A 21,422-nucleotide genomic window follows, 5' to 3' on the forward strand; every position below is an offset into this window, starting at 1 on the left:
TGTCGCCGGACCCACACGCTCTCCATTGCGCCACTGGCGGGCAAGATGGATTTTGAATGGATGGAGAAATAAACACTTTCTTCCTTTCTAATAACAGTGGTCACTGCTTTGGGTCAAAATGATGTTGTTGGCAAAGGATGTTAGATAACTCATGCCATCATCACGCCAACCTTAGGAGTCAGATACTAGAGGAAATCCATTTTACAGGTGACGGAAGGAACCGAGCGCTGAGCCCGAGGCTGGACAGGCGTGGCCTGGCCCTGAGCTCTGGCTAAGCATCTCCTCCCACCTGTCCTTCTACCGGGACTGTTCAAGGGGCCCTGGCAATGGCCGGCTGCTCAGATCACAGCGTGGCTCCCACGCCGGGCCTGCAGACATCTGGGTTGCAGAGGAAGGCTTCCCTTGCTAGCCAGTGGGGACTTCCTACGGACGCAGAGTTCTTTATTGAACTAATAAGCCCCAGGTGGCGCATGCCTGTGATTCCAGGAAGCCGAGACAGAAAGGTCCCAGGTTGGAGGCCAGCCTCAGCAATTTAAAGTGACTGTCAGCTACTTAGCAAGACTCTGTTTCAAAGTAAGAAATAAGAAGGGCTGGAGGTGTAGCTTGAGGTAAAATGACCCGAGTTCAATCCCCACCACCACCACCACCACCACCACAACAACAAAAAACCCCACCCAAACCAAAAAGCCTAATAATAAAAGCATTTGTCAGCCGGACCTGGTATCACACGCTTGTAATCCCAGTACTTGGAAGGCTGAGACAGGAGGATCTCGGGTTTGTAGACAGCTCAGCTACTTAGGCCCTCTGCAACCTAGTGAGACCTTGTTTCAAAATAAAGAATAAAAGATCGGCCTGAGGGTATAGCTCGGAGGTAGAGTACTTCTGAGTTTCCTAGTACTGCAAAAATGAAAGAAAGAAGAAAAGCAATTGTCATAAAAGCCAGTTTTAAAGAAATACACGTTTTGGCCAATGAGTCTTTATCTCTCTTAAGCTCCCTCTGTAAACAGTTTCTCTTAGTTCTTTCTGGACCAGAAGTTCTAGATCCTGGGGTCAGGTCAGGGATGAGGAGCAGCTGGGGCCTCCCTTGAGCGCCAGCGTAAGAACGCGTGTGCACGCCTATGTCCCCCTCGAGTTAAAATGGAGGTCTGCGTGGCCCTGCTCCCCCGCCGCCCCCAGCTTTTAAGCTTTGCCCTGCTCATTTGGCTTCCGGTTCTTGAGGCCCCGCAGGAGACGCAACGTTGGCGGCCTTTCTCCTGACGGAGACCTGTGGGAAACAGGGCGCGCAGCCTCATGCCCCAAAGAGACTGGGAGAAACTCCACAGAGCCCTTCACACCTGTGCACACCACGCTCCCTCCTCCCCTCCCTCCTCCCCTCCCTCCTCCCCCTCCCTCCTCCCCCTCCCTCCTCCCCTCCCTCCTCCCCTCCCTCCTCCCCCTCCTCCTCCTCCTCCTCCTCCCCCTCCTCCTCCTTCCACATTACTGGGGATGGAACCCAGGGCATTCTACCTCTGAGCTACACCCCCAGCCCTAATTTTCACTCTTTATTTTGAAACAGGGTCTCACTGAGTTGCAGAGGGCCTCACTAAATAGCCGAGGCTGGCCGCGAACCCGTGATCCTCCTATGTCAGCCTCCCAAGCCTGGGGTTCCAAGCGTGCCCGCCCAGCTCCGCTCTGTCTTTTGATTGAGCTCCGGTTCATTAGCAGAGAGTTCTCTGGAGATGCTCTTCCGCCTCCCACTGTGCTGTGTCACGTCTCTCCCGCCTGCTCAGAGACACACAGACCTTGGCCCAGGGGACAGCGGCACAAGCAGTGGTTCTCTTCTCACGGTTCTTAGAGTCTAGAGCTGGCCGTGGGAGGTTCTTGGACACCAAACTTGGACGGGCGGGTGGAGGGATGACACCCGGTACAGTCACGCAGGAGCAGAAACACAGGCTCCCTGCAATGAGAACTCTTTTTCAGGATGTGAGGGGGACTAGGAGTTGAACCCAGAGGCATTCTGCCTCTGAGCTACACCCCCAGACCTTTCTACTCTGAAACGGGGTCTTGCTAAGTTGTTCAAGCTGTCCTCAGGTCTGGGATCTTCTTGTCTCAGTCTCCCAAGTACTGAGATTACAGGCACGGGCCCCCAGATCAGGCTCCAGTGCCTGCTACACCCCAGCCCTATTATTTTTTGTACTGGGGATTGGACTCAGTTGTGTTCTACTTCTGAACTACACACTACACCCCCAACCTTATTTCATTTTTTAAAAGGGTCTTGCTATTGCTGAGGCTGAGGCTGTCCTCAAACTTGGGATCCTCCTGTCTCACCCTCCTGTGTACTGATGTGAGCTACCATGCCAGGTGAGAAGGCTCTTTCTTCACGTGGCGGTTCTCATCAAACGCGGGCCAGGTGCACACAAGCCTTTGAGGACGCCATTCTGGGAATCTGAAGGAGGAAACTAAACAATGGCCCCGCCTCAGCCGAGCCTTCAGTTTCCCTAAGGCGCAGAGGTGGGGCCCTCTGAGCAGGGCGAGCAGGGCAGAGATGGTGGTGAAGAGCGATGGCCGCGGGGTGGCGGTGTGGCCCCTGATGACTGACGTGCTTAGCCTGGGGTCAGGGTGACATGAGTTCAAGTCCTGCACCTGCCCTTTACCTGCCATGGGAGCTCCTAGCCAAGCGGGTTCCTGGCCAAGGGCCTGCAAGACGGCGGCAGCTCCCAGCCTCCCTGTGTGCCTGCCTCCCACGTGGCCGGGTTTGGCACCGGAGTGTAGGTGACGTATATTCTAGGTGGACCAGACACTTATCCTCACCCCTTCCTCGGCACCTCTGAAGCCGTGTACAAAACTGCATGGCAGCAGCCGGGCTGAGCCGCCGCCCTGTCTGTCATGGGGGCGAAATGAACCTTTGCTTCGTGAAGATCCTGGATTTGGGCTTCTCACTGTACCGTGTTCATTAACCCCAGTACTTGAGAGGCTGAGACAGGGGGATCTTGGGATGGAGGCCAGCCTCAGCAACTTAGGGAGACCCTGTTTCCAAATAAAAAGTAAAATGAGGTTGGGGGTTTAACTTGGAGGTAGAATACCACTGGGTTCAATCCTCAGTGCCAGAAAAAAAAAAACAAGACTTGTTTTTTAAAATCTCTCTGAACCTGTTTCTTCCTTTGCAAGATGTTAATTGTAAGAACATATGTCATTTGAAATACTTGCCATTGTAGTCAAGGCCATTTCACTCTAAGTAACAGAAATCGACTCGTTTTGGTTAAATCAGAAAGGGAATTAGTAGCCGGGCGTGGTGGTGCATGCTTGTCATCCCCGCATTTGGGAGGCTGAGACAGGAGGATCGCAGTTTGCGGACAGCCTCAGCCACTACTTAGTGAGGCCCTTTACAACTTAGTGAGACCCTGTCTCAAAATAAAGAAGTAAAAAAAATAAAGCAAAGGGTGTAGCTTGGAGGTAGTAGAATGCCCCTGGGTTCCATCCCTAGTACCACACACACACAAAAAAATAAAAATAAAAAAGAGTTGGAGAGGTGTGGGGGCCTCATGAAGCCTGGTACCGCTGCGCCCCTAGCCGTGGGGGACTCCCCTCTTAATTCTAGTATTCCATCTGATTCACCACGTCTCACAATCTCGCCCTCAGCTCCCAGGAGAAAAATCCATCTGGCTCAGACAGGCTTGTGTCAAGTGTCTGCCCGTGGTCCAATCAGCTGTGGCCAGAGACTGGAGTCAAGTCAAGCTAAATGTGGCCCTTAAGTTTCCCTCTACGGGTGGGTGTCCTTTCCCAAGACTGGGGGTGCAGGCAGTGCTGATATCCGAAAGCTGCCCACCAGGCTTCAGCGGGAATGTGGGTTCCCTGTGGGGCCGCACCCCAGGTGCCCACAGCACTTGGGCACCCCAGTGAATCAGGTATGTGTCCAGGCAGGGGGCTCCTCACAGGGGCTGCTCTCCTGATCCACCTGCACCGGGCCTGTGAGCCGCTCTACCCAGCACAAAGCACCACAGACAGCTTCGTGGTCACCCTGTATGAGGAGGCAGTGCTCACCAGGGGAGTGCGCGCCCCCTGCCCCGCCCGCACACACTGCTTCTGTTCGGCCCCTGCCTGACAGACCGCTGGTATTTGCCGGGAGGTCAGCAGCTGCAGCGTGGGGCCACATGGGGAACTTGAACTGCTAACATTTAAGCGTGGCTGCAAAGGGATATGACCGTTAAGCCTGGGGCCAGCTGGCTGGGTGGTGGCAAATAGCTGGCCCTCCTCGGCCCCTCTCCGAGGCAGTGGTTGGCCGCTTATAAATGGCGCTGGCCGATAGTCTCCCACCGGGTCCCCGCATGACCCAGACTTCTTGTTCCGGACACCCACAGCGCTCAGCACCCGCACCCCTCCAGCTGCCTGCGCTCAGGCTGGCTCTTTGGACCTGTCTCTGTGTCTGCTGCCTCTCTGTTGTGACGAGATGCATTCAGAAACATAATAAAAGAATTACTGCCAGGATCAATAGACACGTGGAAATATGCTCAGTACCGCAAATCGCCAGGGCAGCGCTTCCCTGGCCTGCACTGGGTACCCTTTCATACTCGATAGCGGTCACAAGAGAAGCAAATTACAAGTGTGGTGAGAAGTAGAGTCAGGATCCTGGGTCACTGCGGGCAGGAGGTACAGTAAGGCCAGCAGCCCTTGCAGAAGGAGGTGCAGCGGCCCTCCAAGAAATAAACATCAGCGTTCAACGAGCTTCACCCACAAATTCCGCTTCTGGATAGATAGCCCAAGCACGGAAAGCAGAGACTTGAACAAATATTTATAAACAGCAATAATTAAAATAATGATTTACAGCAAACAGCGGAAGCAATCCAAGTGGCCACTGACAGGTGAACTGATATGAGACGTGGTCCGCACATGTGATGGTGTGGTATTCAGTCTGAAAAGGGAGGAAAGTTCTAGCTGGACATTCTAGCATATTTCTATAATCTCAGTACGTGGGGGGCTGAGACAGGAGGATGGTAGGTCTGAGGTCAGCCTCCGTAACTTAATGAGAATCTAAGCAACTTAGTAAGACCTTGCTTCAAAATAAAAAAATAGGGTTGGGGGTGTATCTTGGAAGTAGACTGCCCTTGGGTTCGATCCCCACCCAATACAAAAATAATTAAGTGGGGGGAGGAAATTTCTAATATAGGCTATATCAGAGACAGTCACAAAGGAACAAATAATATATAATTGCATTTATTTATTTACTTACTTTGTGGTACTGGGGATTGGACCCAGGGGCATTCTATCTCCCAGCTACACCCAGCCCTTTTAAAAACATTTTTTTTAAAGCTGGGTGTGGTGGCTTATGCTACACTCAGCTTATGGGAGGCTGAGACAGGAGGATTGCAAGTTTGGGGACAGCCTCAGAAAGTAATGAGACTCATCAAACTAGCAAAATAAAAATATAATAGGGCTGAGGTGTGGCTTGAAGGTAGAATGCCCCTGGGTTTAATCCCAGTACCACAAGAAAAAAGAATTTTGTTATTTGTTTTAGTTTTGGAGATTGGGCCTTGCCGAGTTATTTAGAGTCGTGCTATATTGCTGAGGCTGTCCTCAAACCTGCGATCCTTCTGATCAGCCTCCCAGTACTGGGAGTACAGGCCTGTGCCTTTCTGTGTGGCTGACTGCATTTATTTGAAGCCAAATTTATTTGAAGCCAAATTCATAGAGACAGAAAGTACAGTGGTGGTTTCCAGGAGCCGGGGGTGGGAGAATGTTCGTGGTTAGTGGGTCTGGAGCTGCATCCTGGGAAGATGGAGATGGTTGGTGATGTTGGCTTCGCGATGCTCGGTACCCTGTTAATGACGGGGACTTGGGTTCCATCCCCAGGACCCGCCCTCCCCAAATGTTAAAACTGTAAAAGAGAAAATTACTAGGAAAGTGACATAAAAACCCATATAAAATAAAAAACCTTAGCTGTTTAATGTTAGATTATAATTCTATTTAAATTGAAATTACACCGTTAAATTTGAATTCTATTTTAATAAGTAGAATCAGAACAAACATAGGAAATTGTTGTAGAAAGTCTCTTCCTAGAGCCCTCACAATCCCCAGAAGCTCTCAGGTAATAAAAAGGGTTTTCTGCGGTTTTAGGATTCAAGTGTCAGGCAGAGCCTCTCCTCTTCTAGGGCCGGATCTCCCTGGTACGCTCGCCTGAGTCCGTGGACCAGCAGAAGGATGCCTGTCGCAGCGCTGTCCGAGGAGCAAACTCGTGCGGGGTCATCTAGGGTCCGCACCTCGGAGCCCAGAAGGTCTCTGTGACTGGCAGGGACGCATCCCAGGGTGCTCGGCTGCAGCACTGTCTGTTGGCTGGTCCTCTACCTGGAGTCGGATCTTGCAGCCAGGGAAGCACAGCTCCGGCCAGTGCGGTGTCGGTGACGTCTACTGGGTTCCAGGGTGATTTCTTTTCGTCATAAAAGGAAGCTGAGGAACTTGAGATAGGAGGATTGGCGTCACTCAATGAGACCCTGTTTTAAAAATAAATAAAATGGACTGGGGTGTGGCTTGGAGGCAGATGCCCTGGGTTCAACCCCCAGGACCATCACCACCACAAAAAGAGAGAGAGAAAGCCAAAGCTGGGCGCGGTGGCGCATGCTTGCAATCCCCGTGCTTGGGAGGCGGAGACAGGAGGATCGCGCAGGTTTGATGTCAGCCGCGCTGGCTTAAGAGACCCTGTTCCAAATAAAAAGTATAAAATAGGTCTCGGAGTGTAGCCCGGAGGTAGAAGGGCTTCCAGGAACCCTAGTACCACAAAAGAGAGAGAGAGAGAGAGAGAGAGGAAAAGAAAGTGACACTTCTCTTTTATTTCTCCCCTCTGGTTCTTTCTGTGGTATCAGGGATGGAACTCGGGGGCATTCTACCTCTGAGCGACACCCCAGCCCTATTTTTTTTTAATAGTCTTTCTATTTTCGAAACAAGGTCTCACTCAGTTGCAGAAGGCCTCACTAAGTCGCCGAGGCTGTCCGTGAGCCGTGCTCCTCCAGTCTCAGCCTCCCGATGCTGGGATCACGAGTGTGCGCAGAGCGGTGGCGGTCACTTTGTTCCACAGATGCCATGAGAGGCAAAAGCCAGCAGGCCCAGGCCCGGGGTGACCGCAGGGACAGGAGGGGCCGATGGGACCTCGGGATGTCTGAAGCCAAGCCACTGCCTCGCAGTCAGGGTCTGTGGAAAAACCCACACGCGTACGTCGCTCTGAGTTTTCCATTACTTGCAGCTGAACACATTCTCATTAAGCGTTAAGGGGAAGAATGTCAAATTGGACAGCAATGTTAAATTCTTAATTATATATGTGTACATGTTAGTTACAGGTACAATGAAAATGGAAATCTAGTTAGTACCGGGCGCGTCTGTCTTTCTTTCTTTCTTTCTTTCTTTCTTTCTTTCTTTCTTTCTTTCTTTCTTCCTTCCTTCCTTCCTTCCTTCCTTCCTCTCTTTCTTTCTTTCTTTCTTTCTGGCACTGAGGACTAAACTTCTGGGGCTATACTCCTTTCTTTCTTTCTCTTTCTCTTTCTCTTTCTTTCTTTCTTTCTGTCTTCTTTCTGGAGGGCAGTCAAGACTAAACTTCTGGAACTACACTCCCAGCCCTTTTAATTTTTTATTTTGAAACGGTGTCTCGCTAAGTTGCTAAGGCTGGTCTTGAACAGGTGAGCCCCCTATTTCAGCCTCCAAGTGCTGGGATTTTAAGTGTGTGCCACCATACCCGCTTATACATTTTATCATTTTTAATCCTCACAACCACATTTTAATAGCTATTTTGTTAGTCCCATGTATATGTGGAGAGTCTAGCCACTTTCCCATATTGTACAAGGAGCAGATAACTAGCTTAGGACTGGCCAGGTTCTTTGTCCCCCCACTCCTCCAACTCTAATGATTGTTACTCCTGGGAGGTGGATGAGTGGACAGGCCGCACGTGGGACTCACCTTTTTCTTTTACTTCTGTAGCATTTCCTTTTAATGAGCAAGTATTTATTTTCAAAACACAAATCCAGAAAAATTGATAAAATGATACTGGCACTAGGCAGTATGCTAGGAATACAGTTTTTCTGGATTTTGATATTGATTATGATTAGCTATCCAGTCTTATCATACACATTTAAAAAAATAAACTTATCTGATCCGGGCATGGTGGTACCCACTTGTAATCCCCGCGTTTCGAGGCTGAGACAGGTGGGTTGCGCAGGTTTGAAGCCAGACTCTGCTGGCTTAAGAGACCCTGTTTCCAAATAAAAAATATAAAATAGGTCTGGGAGTGTACCCGGAGGTAGAAAGCCCCTGGTTCCATCCCCAGTACCACACAAAAAAAGAAGAAAATAAAGGAGGAGAAAAGAAAAGAAACTCATCTGAAAGAATCCTGAGCAGCCGGTGGCCGTGGTTAACTCACAAAAGAGAAAACTTGGCAGGGCCCTGTCACACCCCCTCTCTTCTGTGGGAAAGAATAGCTGCAAGCCATGTTTTAAAATCTCTCCCGCGGCTCATTACCTTTGTGTTCACTTGGCTGTAGGAAACAGGTAGGTGCTTGACTTGGAGGGGCACAAAGAATGTTCTACCTGATTCTCTTGGTCGTCTCGGTCCCTGGGAGGCTGAGACAGGCAGATTGCAGGCTGAAGGCTAGCCTCAGTAGCTTAGGGAGGTCCTCGGCAACCCGGCAAGACCCTTTTTCAAAAAATAAAAATATAAAAAGGGCCTGGGATGTAACTTGGAGGTAGACCACCCTGGGTTCAATCTCCACTAGTGAAGAAAGAGCCCTTGGCTGGAGGGCCCCTGTGGCTGCCATTTTTATATGAGGTGACCTAGGCCCCGGATACCTGCCAATGTGCCACCTGTAGCCACCAGAGTCAGGCACCCCTCGGGCACACGTGAGCAGTCCTCCCGCATCCTCCAATCAGAGGGCTTCGTGAGGATGCTTTACTGGCTGGATTGTGCATCCCCCCTCCCGTTATTAGCTGGCTGACCTTAGGGTCCGCCGGGAGCGGAGCTGCTGAGGAGGAGCGCAGTCTGTTTCTGGCCGACCCAGTTCTATTTTCAGCCTGCTCCCAGCACCTCGCAGCTGTCAGGAGCCAGGGGCCAGGGAGGTTTCCTTGAGGGAAAGAGTCCAGCTCTCGCGGCCACGTGGGTTGGGCCTTTCCTCGCAGGCCTGGCGCTGCTGATCAGCTCTGTGAGATACCGTGGGGCCCCGTGGGGAGGAAAGGAGGATTCTAGGTATCACCGGCAGCCATGGCAGACAGAAGCCCCTTCGAGACGGACATGCTCACCCTGACCCGCTATGTTATGGAAAAGGGGCGGCAGGCGAAAGGGACCGGGGAGCTCACCCAGCTGCTGAATTCCATGCTGACGGCCATCAAGGCGATCTCCTCGGCCGTGCGCAAGGCCGGCCTGGCCAACCTGTGAGTGGGGATCAGGGGCACACCGCCCGGGCCACCCGGGGCCGACCTGCGGGTGCTGGGTCTGGGGGCTCGCTTGCCTTTTGTGCTCCAGAAGCAAATTGCATTTCAAGTTGCTTTCGCACATGCTTTGATAAAGGAGGCTTTGCATGTTTCAAGAATGGAGCAAAAGACTGGGACATTCTACAGAGAAAAAGAGAAAAATAGATGTAATTTCTTCAGTTGCCACTATTATAATGCTAGCGAGTGCGTTCAGTCATATATTGAGTTGTGACTTGTACCCCCATAGGCAGGTTTGCACAGGAATCTCGAAGCATTTGCTGGTGTCTCTTGCACGCCCGGGTGCTGTCAGTACATCAGGAGCTAGCAACCACCCACAAAACAGAGGACCGCCCCGCCCCGCCCACGCCTCCTCGCCCTGGAAAGGAGTTTTTGCAGGTTGCGTTCAAAAATTTCTTCTCTGAGACTCTTGATGATCCTCTCCAGCTGGTGTGCGGGAGGCGGGGAGGCGCCTGGCCTGGGAGGCGTGCAAGGAACCTTCTACTTGGCTCTCCTTGTGCTTTTTCCAAGTACAGAACGAGGCCAGGTTCGAGCTATGGCAGCCGGTGGTCACAGCCAGGCAGCCATTTAAAGCTGTGATAAAAAGAAACTATCTTGGGGTCCCATTTTCTGAGTAGTAATTCCAGTGGACGTCCTCCTGGAAGTTAAGGAGGGGACCTTGGGGAGAAGAGAACCTCAAGTAAAGCGCTAACAAAGTCCAGTTACTTCAAACAGTGATTTCTTTTGGGGGAGGGGTAGTGGAGACTGAACCCAGGAACCTTCCAGCTCTGGGCTGCAACCCCAGCCCTCTTTATTTTGCTAAGTTGCTGAGGGCGCCCTTGAACCTGTGACCTCCTGCCTCAGCCTCCCCAGTACTGACTGGGATTACAGGCGTACACCACCACACCTGGCTTCAAATACTTACTCTGAATAATGTAGTGCTTTACACACACACACACACACACACACACACACACACACACACACACACACGATTGCATTACATCACAAGATGTAACCACCATACATGATTACCGTTTGGGCCCCTGGGAAGGGACCCAGGTTAAAGACACGCGGTATATTTGGCTGGTTCCAAATATACCTTAGTGGATGGCTGCAACCATCTGCCAGTAATGGCCTTGCCCTGCCTCTCCGCCTTCCCGGGACGCCCCGTCCTGCTCCTGGTGGCTTTGATGGCACCTTTGCCTCTCCCTGGATGGGGCCCTGCTGATCTCAGGTCACTTTCCTCAGTGTGTCTCAGGATTATTCGCCACACTAACGGGGGCCCTTCTCCGTGCGGGACGCTCTGCTGGCTCGGGGATGCCTTGCTTGGGTTCTTATTTATCTGCTGCAAAACTCTGACTCTGTGTCAAGATGTGGTCCTAGGAGTTCCATAATCAAGGTGCTTATCTAACTCGATGCCGGGTCCTCAGTTTCCACATTTGTAACACGGAGCGGATACTAACGGCCCCTGCCGTCTGAGATTGTCGGGAGGGTTAGTAAGCCCAGGTGGTGCCAGCCCCATGATAAATGTCCTGCAAGGGCTCCAGCAGGACTGGCCAGGATGCCAGGCCCGGCCGATGTGGCCGGTGACCGCCAGGTGGCAGTGCAGCCTGGCACCCGCGCCTGCAGTCGGCGGCGGCACCTACACCCCTCAAACCGTGCCTCTGTTAGCAGTCGTCGACCATGGTGGGGTGTCTGCTTGGGGGTCTCTCCCGTCCTCCCCACGGCCCAGTGCCGGGCACGGAGTTTGCATTTGCAAGACCAAAGCCTGGGAGACTAAGCACCTAGGACCCGGTCCTCGAGGCGGACTTGGCGCTGCGATGCGGAGGGGCGGGGAGGAAGGAACGGTGGTCAGCTCGTCCCGGTGACCTGGCCTTGCGCCCCGCCAGGTACGGGATCGCAGGCAGCGTGAACGTGACGGGGGACGAGGTGAAGAAGCTGGACGTGCTGGCCAACGCCCTGGTGGTCAACATGCTGCGGTCCTCCTACAGCACCTGCGTCCTGGTGTCCGAAGAGAACAAGGAAGCCATCATCACCGCCCCGGAGCAGCGGGTGCGTCGGGCGGGCGCCCCCTCGCCGGCAGAGGGCGCCACTGCCCCGGGCCTGGGCGCCTGGCTTGGCTCAGGGATGCTATTTCTCTCTTTTGCTTTCTCTTCTCTTATTTTCTCTCTCCTCTTTCTTCCTTCCCTCTTTTCTTCATTTTCTCTTTCTTTCCTTCTCCCCTCCTCCTCGCTGAGAATCGAAACCCAGAGTGTTGTTTCTCTGAGCTGCACCCCCAGACCCATTTGATTTTTTATTTAGAAACTGGGTCTTCCCAATTTACCACGTGCTGGCCTTGAACCTGCGATCCTCCTGTCTCTGCCTCCCAAGTACTGAGATGGCAGGCTTGTGCCACTGCATCCAGATGCTTCTAATTCCTGTGTGTGTGTGTGTGTGTGTGTGTGTGTGTGTGTGTGTGTGGTACCAGGGCTAGAACCCAGGAGCATTGTACCTTCAAGGTACACCCCCAGCCCTATGTTTTTATTCTTTTTATTTTTAAAACCAGGCCTCACTGAGTTTGCTGTTGGCTCAAACCCTCAACCAGTGCTCTGCTAAATATATACTGATTGGGTGGTTCTTCTCTTTGTGGTTTAGGGGAAATACGTGGTGTGCTTTGACCCACTGGATGGGTCTTCCAACATTGACTGCTTGGCCTCCATTGGAACCATATTCGCCATCTACAGAAAGGTGAGGAGACACGTTTCCTCCTGTGGGGGCTTCTGGAAGGTTTCTGGGCTGCAGAACATAAGTGTGGAATCTTACCTGTCCTCCCACTAACCAGACGCGCTACTGTGGGTGAACCGAGCTGCTCTCCTCGTTGACAACTCCTCCTTTGCCTGAAAGGACCCGTGAATGTTCTGAATGTCTGCACGGAACACACACATCAGATGGCACAGGCATAGTTCCGATATCCAGAGTGCTAGCCAGGGGTGGTGGCATATGCCTGCCATCTCAGTACCTGGGAGGCTGAGACAGGAGGATCACGGGCTTGAGGGCAGCGTCAGCAACTTAGCGAGATCCTTTTTCAAAAATAAAATCGCTTTTCCTATGTAATGCAACATATGTTCTGACTCAGGGGGCTAGGCTCTCTCTGGGTCCAAGCTGCCTCCCCACAAATCTAAAGATGGAGAGGCCCTCACCGGTGGTTTGACCATCCAGCATGGCCGGGAGCTTCAGGGCAGACCACACAGCACAGATTCACCACTGGCTGCACCTTGTGTGCAGCTCGGTCCGTGCTGAGGCCAGGCCGCTGCCTGTGGGGTTTCAGCATGCGGAGACCAAGGATGCTCGGGACCGCGTGGGCTGTGCAGTAGGCAACCCGCCCCCATGAGCATGCTGGGCTGGTTCTAGAGACTCATCTTCTGGCTCCAAAGAACACACTTTTCCCACTAAAGCACTCGTGATCATGCCCAGGGCCACCTTGGTTTTCTGTGCTACCAGTCAGGACTGATTATTATAATGCTTTGATAGGGTCATCCTTGCTTATCCTCAGGGGACATGATTCAAGACCTCCAGGAGCTGCCTGAAAACCAGCGTGGTACCAAACCCTATGTGCACTGCATTTTCCCTGGGATAGAGCTGATGAGTCAGGCATAGTAAAAGGAGAACAGTAATAAGTAACGATAGACTGGAAACACTCTTACGGTAGGCTGAAACACAAGTTGCGTGAGGGCGGCCCGTCTTCCTCGTCTTCCGGTTATCCATACTCCCCTTCTCGTGGTGACATGGGGCGGCACGATGGTCAGGGAGGTGAGCTGGGCCCTGTGGGCGCTGTGACACCGGGCTGCCGCATGCGTCAGGACACACGGACACGGTGGAAGGAGGATCATCTGCCTGGGCTCAGTCGAGCCTCGATGGCGTTCTCAGACCTCAGTTGACCGTGGGTAACTGGACAGAAACGCCACAGGTAAGAGGACGCTGTCATAAAGAGCGTCCTGTGTGTCCTAGTGTGGCCCCGTGGTGGAGAATTGGCAGGGGCCCGGTCACCTGGCTGACGTGTGGTCTATGGACAGTGGTGTTGCTGTGAATTTGTGAGGCTGGCTGCGAGTTGGGCCAAGAACCAGGAGGGAATCAGGCTAGAATTTGATTTTAGGGGCCATCCATCAAAGGCCTCGCAGGAAACATACTTTGACAGATTGTGTGAATAAGCCTAAATGTTCGACCTGGCAGGGCCGGGAGGCAGGGGCCACTTCCCTCGCCGAGGAGAGCAGAGTGGAGCGGTGGCCCCGGGGAAGTGTCAGTAGAGAAGGAAAGGAGACTTGCTGGAGGATGAGGAGAGAGGTGGCAGAACAGTGTCTCAGGATGTTCAAGGGTAAGATATTATCTAAAGCTTAAGCCAAAGTAAGGTAGGCCAGTAAAGAAACTTTGTTTCTAAAAATAAATAATGTAATACTTGTGCAATTCTGAACAGAGGTCTCAGGTTGTGTCTTTGAGTGGCTTTGAATAGGGGCTTTCCCATCGAAGCTGCTAGTCCTGACTGCAGATCACCAGGCAGGTGCTGGGGCCACCTGTGCGCTAGTGCTCCTGGGTACACTTCACCTGGGCAGCGCTCACCTCTTTTTCAACTTTGGGTTGGGTCCTCCGGGGCTGTGCACACATCTGTGAAGATCTCCTGGTTGTATCTTACCTGGGGCTGTGTGCACATCTGTGAAGCTCTTCTGGTCGGGTCTCACCTCGGGCTCTGTGCACATCTGTCAGCTCCCGGTTAGAACTCACCTGGCACTATGCGCACATCCGTGTCAGCTCTCCTGCTGGGCATCATCTCTAGCTGTGCACACATCTGTCAGCTCTCCTGCTTGGACCTCACCAGGAGCTATGAACACATCTGTGAAACTCTCATGGTTGGAACTTACCTGGGGCTGTGTGCACGTCTGTGTCAGCTCCCCTGCGTGGTCCTCACCTGGAGCTGTGTGCACACCTGTGAAGCTCTTCTGGTTGGAACTCACCAGGGACTGTGTGCACACCTGTGAAGCACTCTTCTTGGCCCTTACATAAAGTTGTGTACACAACTGTGAAGTTCTCCAAGTTGGACCTCATCAGAGGCTGTGTGCACACCTGTGATTCTTCTTGGTTGGACCTCACATGAGGCTGTGTGCACATCTGGGTCAGCTCTCCTGGTTGGGCCTCACGTGAGGAGGTATGCACATCTGTGTCAGCACTTCTGGTTGGGCCTCACAAGAGGCTGTATGCACGTTTGTATCAGCTCTCCTGGTGGGGCCGCACAAGGGGCTGTGTGCATATCTGTGTCAGCACAACTGGTTGGACCTCGCCAGGGCCTGTATGCACATCTGTGTAGCTCTCCTGGTTGGGCCTCAACTGAGCCTGTGTGACGTCTGTGTCAGCTCTGCTGGTTGGGCCTCGCCTGGGCCTGTGTACACATCTGTCAGTTCTCCTGATTGCGCCTCAGCACTGGCTCTGTGCACACACCTGTGCCAGGTCTTCTGTTGGGCCTCACATTAGCCTGTGTGTACATGTGGTCAGCTCTCCTGATCGATGCTCACCTGAGGCTGTAAGCACATCGGTGTTAGCTCTCCTGCTTGGACTTCAAGAGGGGCTGTGTGCACACCTGTGCCAGGTCTCCTGTTGGGCCTCATAAAGCCTGTGTGCACATCTGGTCAGCTCTCCTGATCGATGCTCACCTTGAGGCTGTATGCACATCCGTGTCAGCTCTCCTGCTTGGGCCACACATGGGACTGTGTGCACATCTGTCATTCTCCAGGTTGGGCTTCAAATGGAACTGTGTACACATTTGTGTCACTTCTGCTGGTAGGGCATCATATGAGCTTGTGTGCACATCCGTGTCAGCTCTGCTGGTTGGGCCTCACATGAGGCTGTGTGCACACCTGTGCCAGCTCTCCTGATGGGGCCTCACAAGAGCCTGTGTGCACATCTGTGTCAGTTCTCCTGGTTGGGTCTCACCTGAGCCTGTTTGCACGTCTTTGTTATCTCTCCTGGTTGGCCTCACAGAGGTTTGTGGATATCTGTGTCAACTCCTGATTGGGCCTCTCCGTGGCTGTGTTCACATTTGTGTCGGGTCTCCTGGTTGGGCCTCACATGAGCCTGAGTGCACATCTGTGTCAGCTCTTCTGATTGGGCCTCACCTGTGGCTGTGTGCACATCTGTGTCAGCTCTTCTGATTGGGCCTCACATGAGGCTGTGTGCACATCTGTGTCAGCTCTTCTGATTGGGCCTCACATGAGCCTGAGTGCACATCTGTGTCAGCTCTTTGGTTGGGTCTTACCTGAGGCTGTGTGCACATCTGTGTCAGCTCTTCTGATTGGGCCTCACGTGAGGCTGTGTGCATGTCTGTTATAGCTCTTTGGTTGGGTCTCACTTGAGACTGTGTGAACATCTGTGTCAGCTCTCCGGATTGGGCCTCACCTGTGGGTGTGCACATCTGTTACAACTCTCCTCATGGGGTCTCACTTGGGCCTGTGTGCACATCTGTTATAGCTCTCCTGATGAAGCCTCACATGAGCCTGAGTGCACATCTGTGTTAGCTCTTTGGTTGGGTCTCACCTGAGGCTGTGTTCACATTTGTGTCAGCTCTCCTTGTTGGGCTGCACATGAGGCTGTGTGCACATCTGTGTCAGCTCTCCTGGTTGGGTCTTACCTGAGGCTGTGTGCACATCTGTGTCATCTCTCCTGGTTGGGTCTTACCTGAGGCTGTGTGCACATCTGTGTCAGCTCTTCTGATTGGGCTTCACATGAGGCTGTCTGCACATCTGTGTCAGCTCTTCTGATTGGGCCTCACATGAGGCTGTGTGCAGGTCTGTTATAGCTCTCCTGATGGGGCCTCACAAGAGCCTGTGTGCACATCTGTGTCAGCTCTTTGGTTGGGTCTTACCTGAGGCTGTCTGTACCTCTGTGTCAGCTCTCCTCGTTGGGCCTCACATGAGGCTGTGTGCACATCTGTGTCAGCACTCCTGATTGGGCCTCACCTGTGGCTGTGTGCACATCTGTATCAGCTCTCATGGTTGGGCCTCACCTGTGGCTGTGTGCACATCTGTGTCAGCTCTCCTGATTGGGCCTCACCTGTGGCTGTGTGCACATCTGTGTCAGCTCTCCTGATTGGGCCTCACCTGTGGCTGTGTGCACATCTGTATCAGCTCTCCTGGTTGGGTCTCACCTGAGGCTGTGTGCACAGCTGTGTCAGCTCTCCTCCTTGGACCGCACATAAGGCTGTGAGCACATCGGTGTCAGCTCTCCTGGTTGGGCCTCACATGAGGTTTTTTTGGACATCTGTGTCAGCTCTCCTGATCGACCCTCACCTGAGGCTGTGTGCACAGCTGTGTCAGCTCTCCTGGTTGACCCCACCGGGGGCTCTATGCACATCTGTGTCAGCGTTCCTTGTTGGGCCTAACCTGGGCCTGTGTGCACATATGTGTCAGCTCTCCTGGTTGGTTCTCACAAAGATTCTGTGCACATCTGTGTCAGCTCTCCTGGTTGGGCCTCAGCTGGGCCTCTGTGCACATGTGTGTCAGCTCTTTTGGACAGGCCTCACCTGGTGCAGTGCCCACCTTTGTGTCAACTGTCCAGGGAACATCATCTGAGGCTGGTGGTGTTCTTTGATATTCCCCTGGTTACACTCACCTGGTCTGTGTACATCTGTGGAGTTCCCCTGGTTAAACTCACCTGTTTCTTGTGCATACTCAGCTTGCTGTCCTAGTTGCACCCACCTGGGGCTGCGTGCACATCTGTATTAGCTTTCCGAGCTGAACCTTACCTGGGCTGTGAGCACATCTGTCAGCGCTCCTGGGTGGACCTCGCTTGAGGAGGTGTGCACGTCTGTGAAGCTCTCCTGGTAGAAGCTCTCCTGGGCTGTGTGCACATCTGTCAGTGCTCCTGGGTGGACCTCGCCTGGGGCTTTTCGCATGTCTGTGAAGCTCTCCTGGTAGAAGCTCTCCTGGGCTGTGTGAACACCTCTCAGCTCTCCTGGCCTGAACTCACTTGGGGCTGTGTGCACATGTTTCAGCTCCCTGGTTTGGCCTCACCTGACTCTGTGATCACCTCTGTGCCCGCATCCCTGGCTTTGAGCTCACCTGGTGCTGTGATGCCTGTGTGCCGCACTCCCGGGTTGTCCCGACATGCCGTGCTCCCTCTGTGACTCTGCTCCGGGGTCGGCCTCACCTGGTGCTGGGCTCCCTCCATTTGGTGCTGGTGAGTGAGCCCACAGATGTTCTGCCTCTGATCTATCCTTCAGCCCCATTTTATTCAGTTTTCAAACAGGGTCTCGCTAAGTCCTGAGGACCTCGCTAAGGGCAGCTGAAGCTGGCCTTGAACCCGTGAGCCTCCTGCCTCAGCCTCCCTGTGCTAGGGTCACAGGCTTGTGCCGCTGCGCCCGGTGTTGTGTCCCCATTTGTTACCCCTGGGTCGCTCCTCGCCTGGCTCTGTCTGCGCTGTGCTTCCCTTTGTGCACGCACCTGGGTGCCCTGCCTGACACAGCACTCTGCCTCCAGACCACCAATGCAGGCCAGGTCTTCACCTGGCACCGTGGTCACCTGTGTGCACTGTCTTGGCGTGGGCTTACCTGGTGCCCAGCTCACCTCTGCCAGCGCCCCTGGGTTGGTGTCACCTGACGCTTCTGCACTCTCGTCTGTGACTCTGCTCCTGGGCCGTCCCGCCTGGGCCACGCTCATCTGGGTGCCAGCGCCCCACGGTTGTTCTCACTTCAGCCCCAAGGCCACGCACGGGCATTAAGGCCATTTTTGACTGGGGAACAATAAAATCATAAAGAGGGTAAATGAATTGACTAAATGCACCCTGGAGGCAGGATCGGGATTCAAATGGGCCATCCAACATCTCTGTCACTGCTCTTAATATCTCCCTAGCAACGTCTGGTTTAAAAACAGAGTAATAGTTCTATTCACAGTACATCTCCCTCCCACCTAAATTTAGGTAACCTTAAACAGATATTTGTCTTAAATTTTAAAGCACAAGCTTTTCCAGACAATCCAAATAACCATATATCCCCTCTGATATCTATTTTCTATCTATCATCTATTTCCCTATCTAATCTGTCATCTATCATCTTTTTTTTTTTTTTTTTTTGGTGGTACTGGGGGTGGAACCCAGAGGCTTTCTACCTCCGGGCTATACTCCCAGACCTTTTTTATATTTTATTTGGAGACAGGGTGTCACTAAGTTGCTGAGAGCCCCACTAAGTAGCTGAGGCTGGCTTCGAACCTGCGCGATCCTCCTGTCTCAGCCTCCCAAGCGCGGGGATTACAAGCGTGCGCCACCACGCCCGGCTCACTATCATCATTTTTTGTGGAATGGGGCTTAAACCAGAAGCATTCTAACCTCTGAGCTCCACCCTCAGCCTTACTTTTTATTCTTTATTTTGAAACAGAGTCTCACTAAGTAGCTGAGGCTGGCCACAAACCTGTGATCCTCCTGTCCTGGGATCACCACGCCCAGCTTCTGATACTGTTTTCAAAGAAGAGTCAGACAATTTGCGGCAGCTTCCGAGGGGCAGCGCTGGGTGCCTCTCTCCCCAGAGAGCCAGGATACCAAGCTCCATTCTCAGAATGTCGGGGATAGAATATTCTAGAAGACTGTAAGGTTACCTTCACTAGAATGTTCTCGCTCATTGGCTTAACAATGTTGGACAAACGTCAGGCCCCATCCTTCTTCCGCACAGTGGGGTGACGGTGCTGTCTCCTTGCGAGGCCGGTTAAGATGTCTGAAAGTCTTCCTGTGAACAGTTTGGTCAGACAGCAGCCATTTCAGCTCATATGACTGCCACTTTTCTGAAACCTTACGTTTCTTTCTTTGTCAGATTGCAAAAGTCAAAACTGCCGGCTGTGCAGACTTGTGCGTTAAACTAGCCGATCACACAGAGTTGTGAACCCAAGTGCTCACCAATCAGAGAATGGCGACATTGTGTCAGGAATAAAACCAAATCCATTTCCTCCTGGGTGTGCTTGCCTATCAGACATTTTTGGGCTGCACCATTCTGCAGAAGCCAAGGGCCTCTTGCGTGCTGGTATTGACCACCAATTCACATTTCCCACGATTTGAGGGTTGGTCACAAGGGTTTTAGGGGATCCCTCTCCTGGGGAGACTTGTCCTGCTGTTGAGTCGTGGGGGCCTTTGGTTACTTGGCAAACTACATCTCAGCAGAGTCAGGATTGAATGCAAGGTGACCAACATTTTCTTTTATGCAGTGTGCATTATATCTGAGCCGTAATCATATAAAATGGTGAAGGAAGATACTGAAATTTCTTCTATTTTTATGTTTGGTGCTATTCCAAAAAAAATTGTTCATTTAAGAACTGGTTTACATATGTTTGCTTTGACTGAACAAATGTTTCATTATTGTATAAATGAGATACAAGTGCATGCCAGATAATTAGACTATTATTTTTATTATTAATACTCTTCCCTAAACTTATAAAAGGTCTGGAGCTATCCCTTTATTTTTGTCAATGCTGTTAACTTATATAAACCTGGAATTATAGTTATCTTACTGAGCCATGAATTCTAAATTATCTCCAAAAGCAAATACTAAGTTAATGATATCTTAACTTTTAAGTAACTGTCATGTTAATTATCACCAGCTTCTTTGATTGTTAATCTGAAACACAAAGCTTAAGAGAGTACTTTACCAAGCTGACGTCCTCTAAACAAAAGTTGTTAATAGTGATTTTTTCAAATTTATATTTGTGTGTTTCTAAATTGTATTACAACTATCTTTGATCAAAGATAATTAGAGGTGCCCAATCACCTGGCATTCTACATCATACAACTTTGTTGATTTAAAAAATTGGGCATCAATAACTTTATGTGTAAACAAGTTAAATTTAAATGAGTATTTATTTATATCATCTAGTATATCAGAACTATTATACAAACTGGATTTATTTGTCCCCTAATAATTTTGTTTTGGAGCCGGGCATGGTGGCGCACGCTTGTGATCCCCGCGCTTGGGAGGCTGAGACAGGAGGATCACGCAGGTTCGAAGCCAGCCTCAGCTACTCAGTGAGGCTCTCAGCAACTTAGTGAGACCCTGTTTCCAAATAAAATATAAAATGGGTCTGGGAGTATAGCCTGGAGGTAGAAAGCCTCTGGGTTCCACCCCCAGTACCACCACCTAACAATAATAATAATAATAATAATAATAATAATAATAATAATAATAATAATTTTTCCTCATATATCTTTGTAATTGTTGTCTGGTAATATTTTAGAGGAGTATAGCTTCTGGCAGAATAAGTCAAATTGTTTTAATTTTTTTTTTTAATTTTATTTTATTGGTGCACTGTATTCATACATCATAGTGGGATACAAACTTTTGTAGACATACATGCACATATCGCCCAGTCAGCCCCCACCCGATCCCCACCCCATTCTCTCCCCATCCCTCCTTCCCATGCTTGGCTTAGTGGTTGACATCTAGTATTATAGCAATTTATCCAAAATTAAAAATGATAATCTCACATAACAGTTTCATTTGTCTGATACCAAGCGTTTGATGATTTAAAGATAGCATTTCAATATTTCTTTTTGCTTTCTTTCTTACTAGAGCATATTTTTTCTGTTTTTTTTAGGTGAAACTATCATATATTTATATATTTATTTTTCAGAAAAAAATCTATCCTAATATGGAGTATGAATTCTAGATACCCAAAACGATCTTGAAAAAGAACAAAGCTAGCAGATATATATTTTCTGATTTCAAACCATATAAAGCTACAATAATTGAAACAGTGTAGTACTGTTCTAAAGGCAGATATATAGACCATTGGAGTTAAATACAAGCCTAGAGCTAAATTCTTCCCTATATTGTCAAGTTATTTTTGACAAGGTTTCCACGGACATTTGGTGGTGGAAATAATAATCTTTTAACTAAATATTGTTGAAAAATAATAATTACATGGAAAAGAATAAAATTGGACCTTTACCTAATCCCACTTACAAGTATTAACTCAAAATAGATAAAAGACCTAAATATAAATCTTA

At 50.9% G+C, this 21,422-nt stretch overlaps 1 protein-coding gene across 1 annotated transcript in view; it reads left to right on the forward strand.

Moving 5' to 3' along the window:
- Positions 1 to 9,210: 9,210 nt before the first annotated feature.
- The window catches only part of FBP2 (fructose-bisphosphatase 2), a gene marked incomplete at both ends in the record, with an annotated part of 30,711 nt that continues 18,499 nt past the window's right edge, over positions 9,211 to 21,422 (forward strand). The window contains 3 exons of the mRNA XM_080709210.1: positions 9,211 to 9,380; positions 11,309 to 11,471; positions 12,054 to 12,146. Of these exons, the coding sequence (XP_080565336.1) occupies positions 9,211 to 9,380; positions 11,309 to 11,471; positions 12,054 to 12,146 (426 nt within the window). The remainder of the gene's footprint in view (positions 9,381 to 11,308; positions 11,472 to 12,053; positions 12,147 to 21,422) is intronic.

This window comes from Muscardinus avellanarius (assembly GCF_963383645.1).
Source record: "Muscardinus avellanarius genome assembly, chromosome: 13".
NCBI classification, from domain to species: Eukaryota; Metazoa; Chordata; class Mammalia; order Rodentia; family Gliridae; genus Muscardinus; species Muscardinus avellanarius.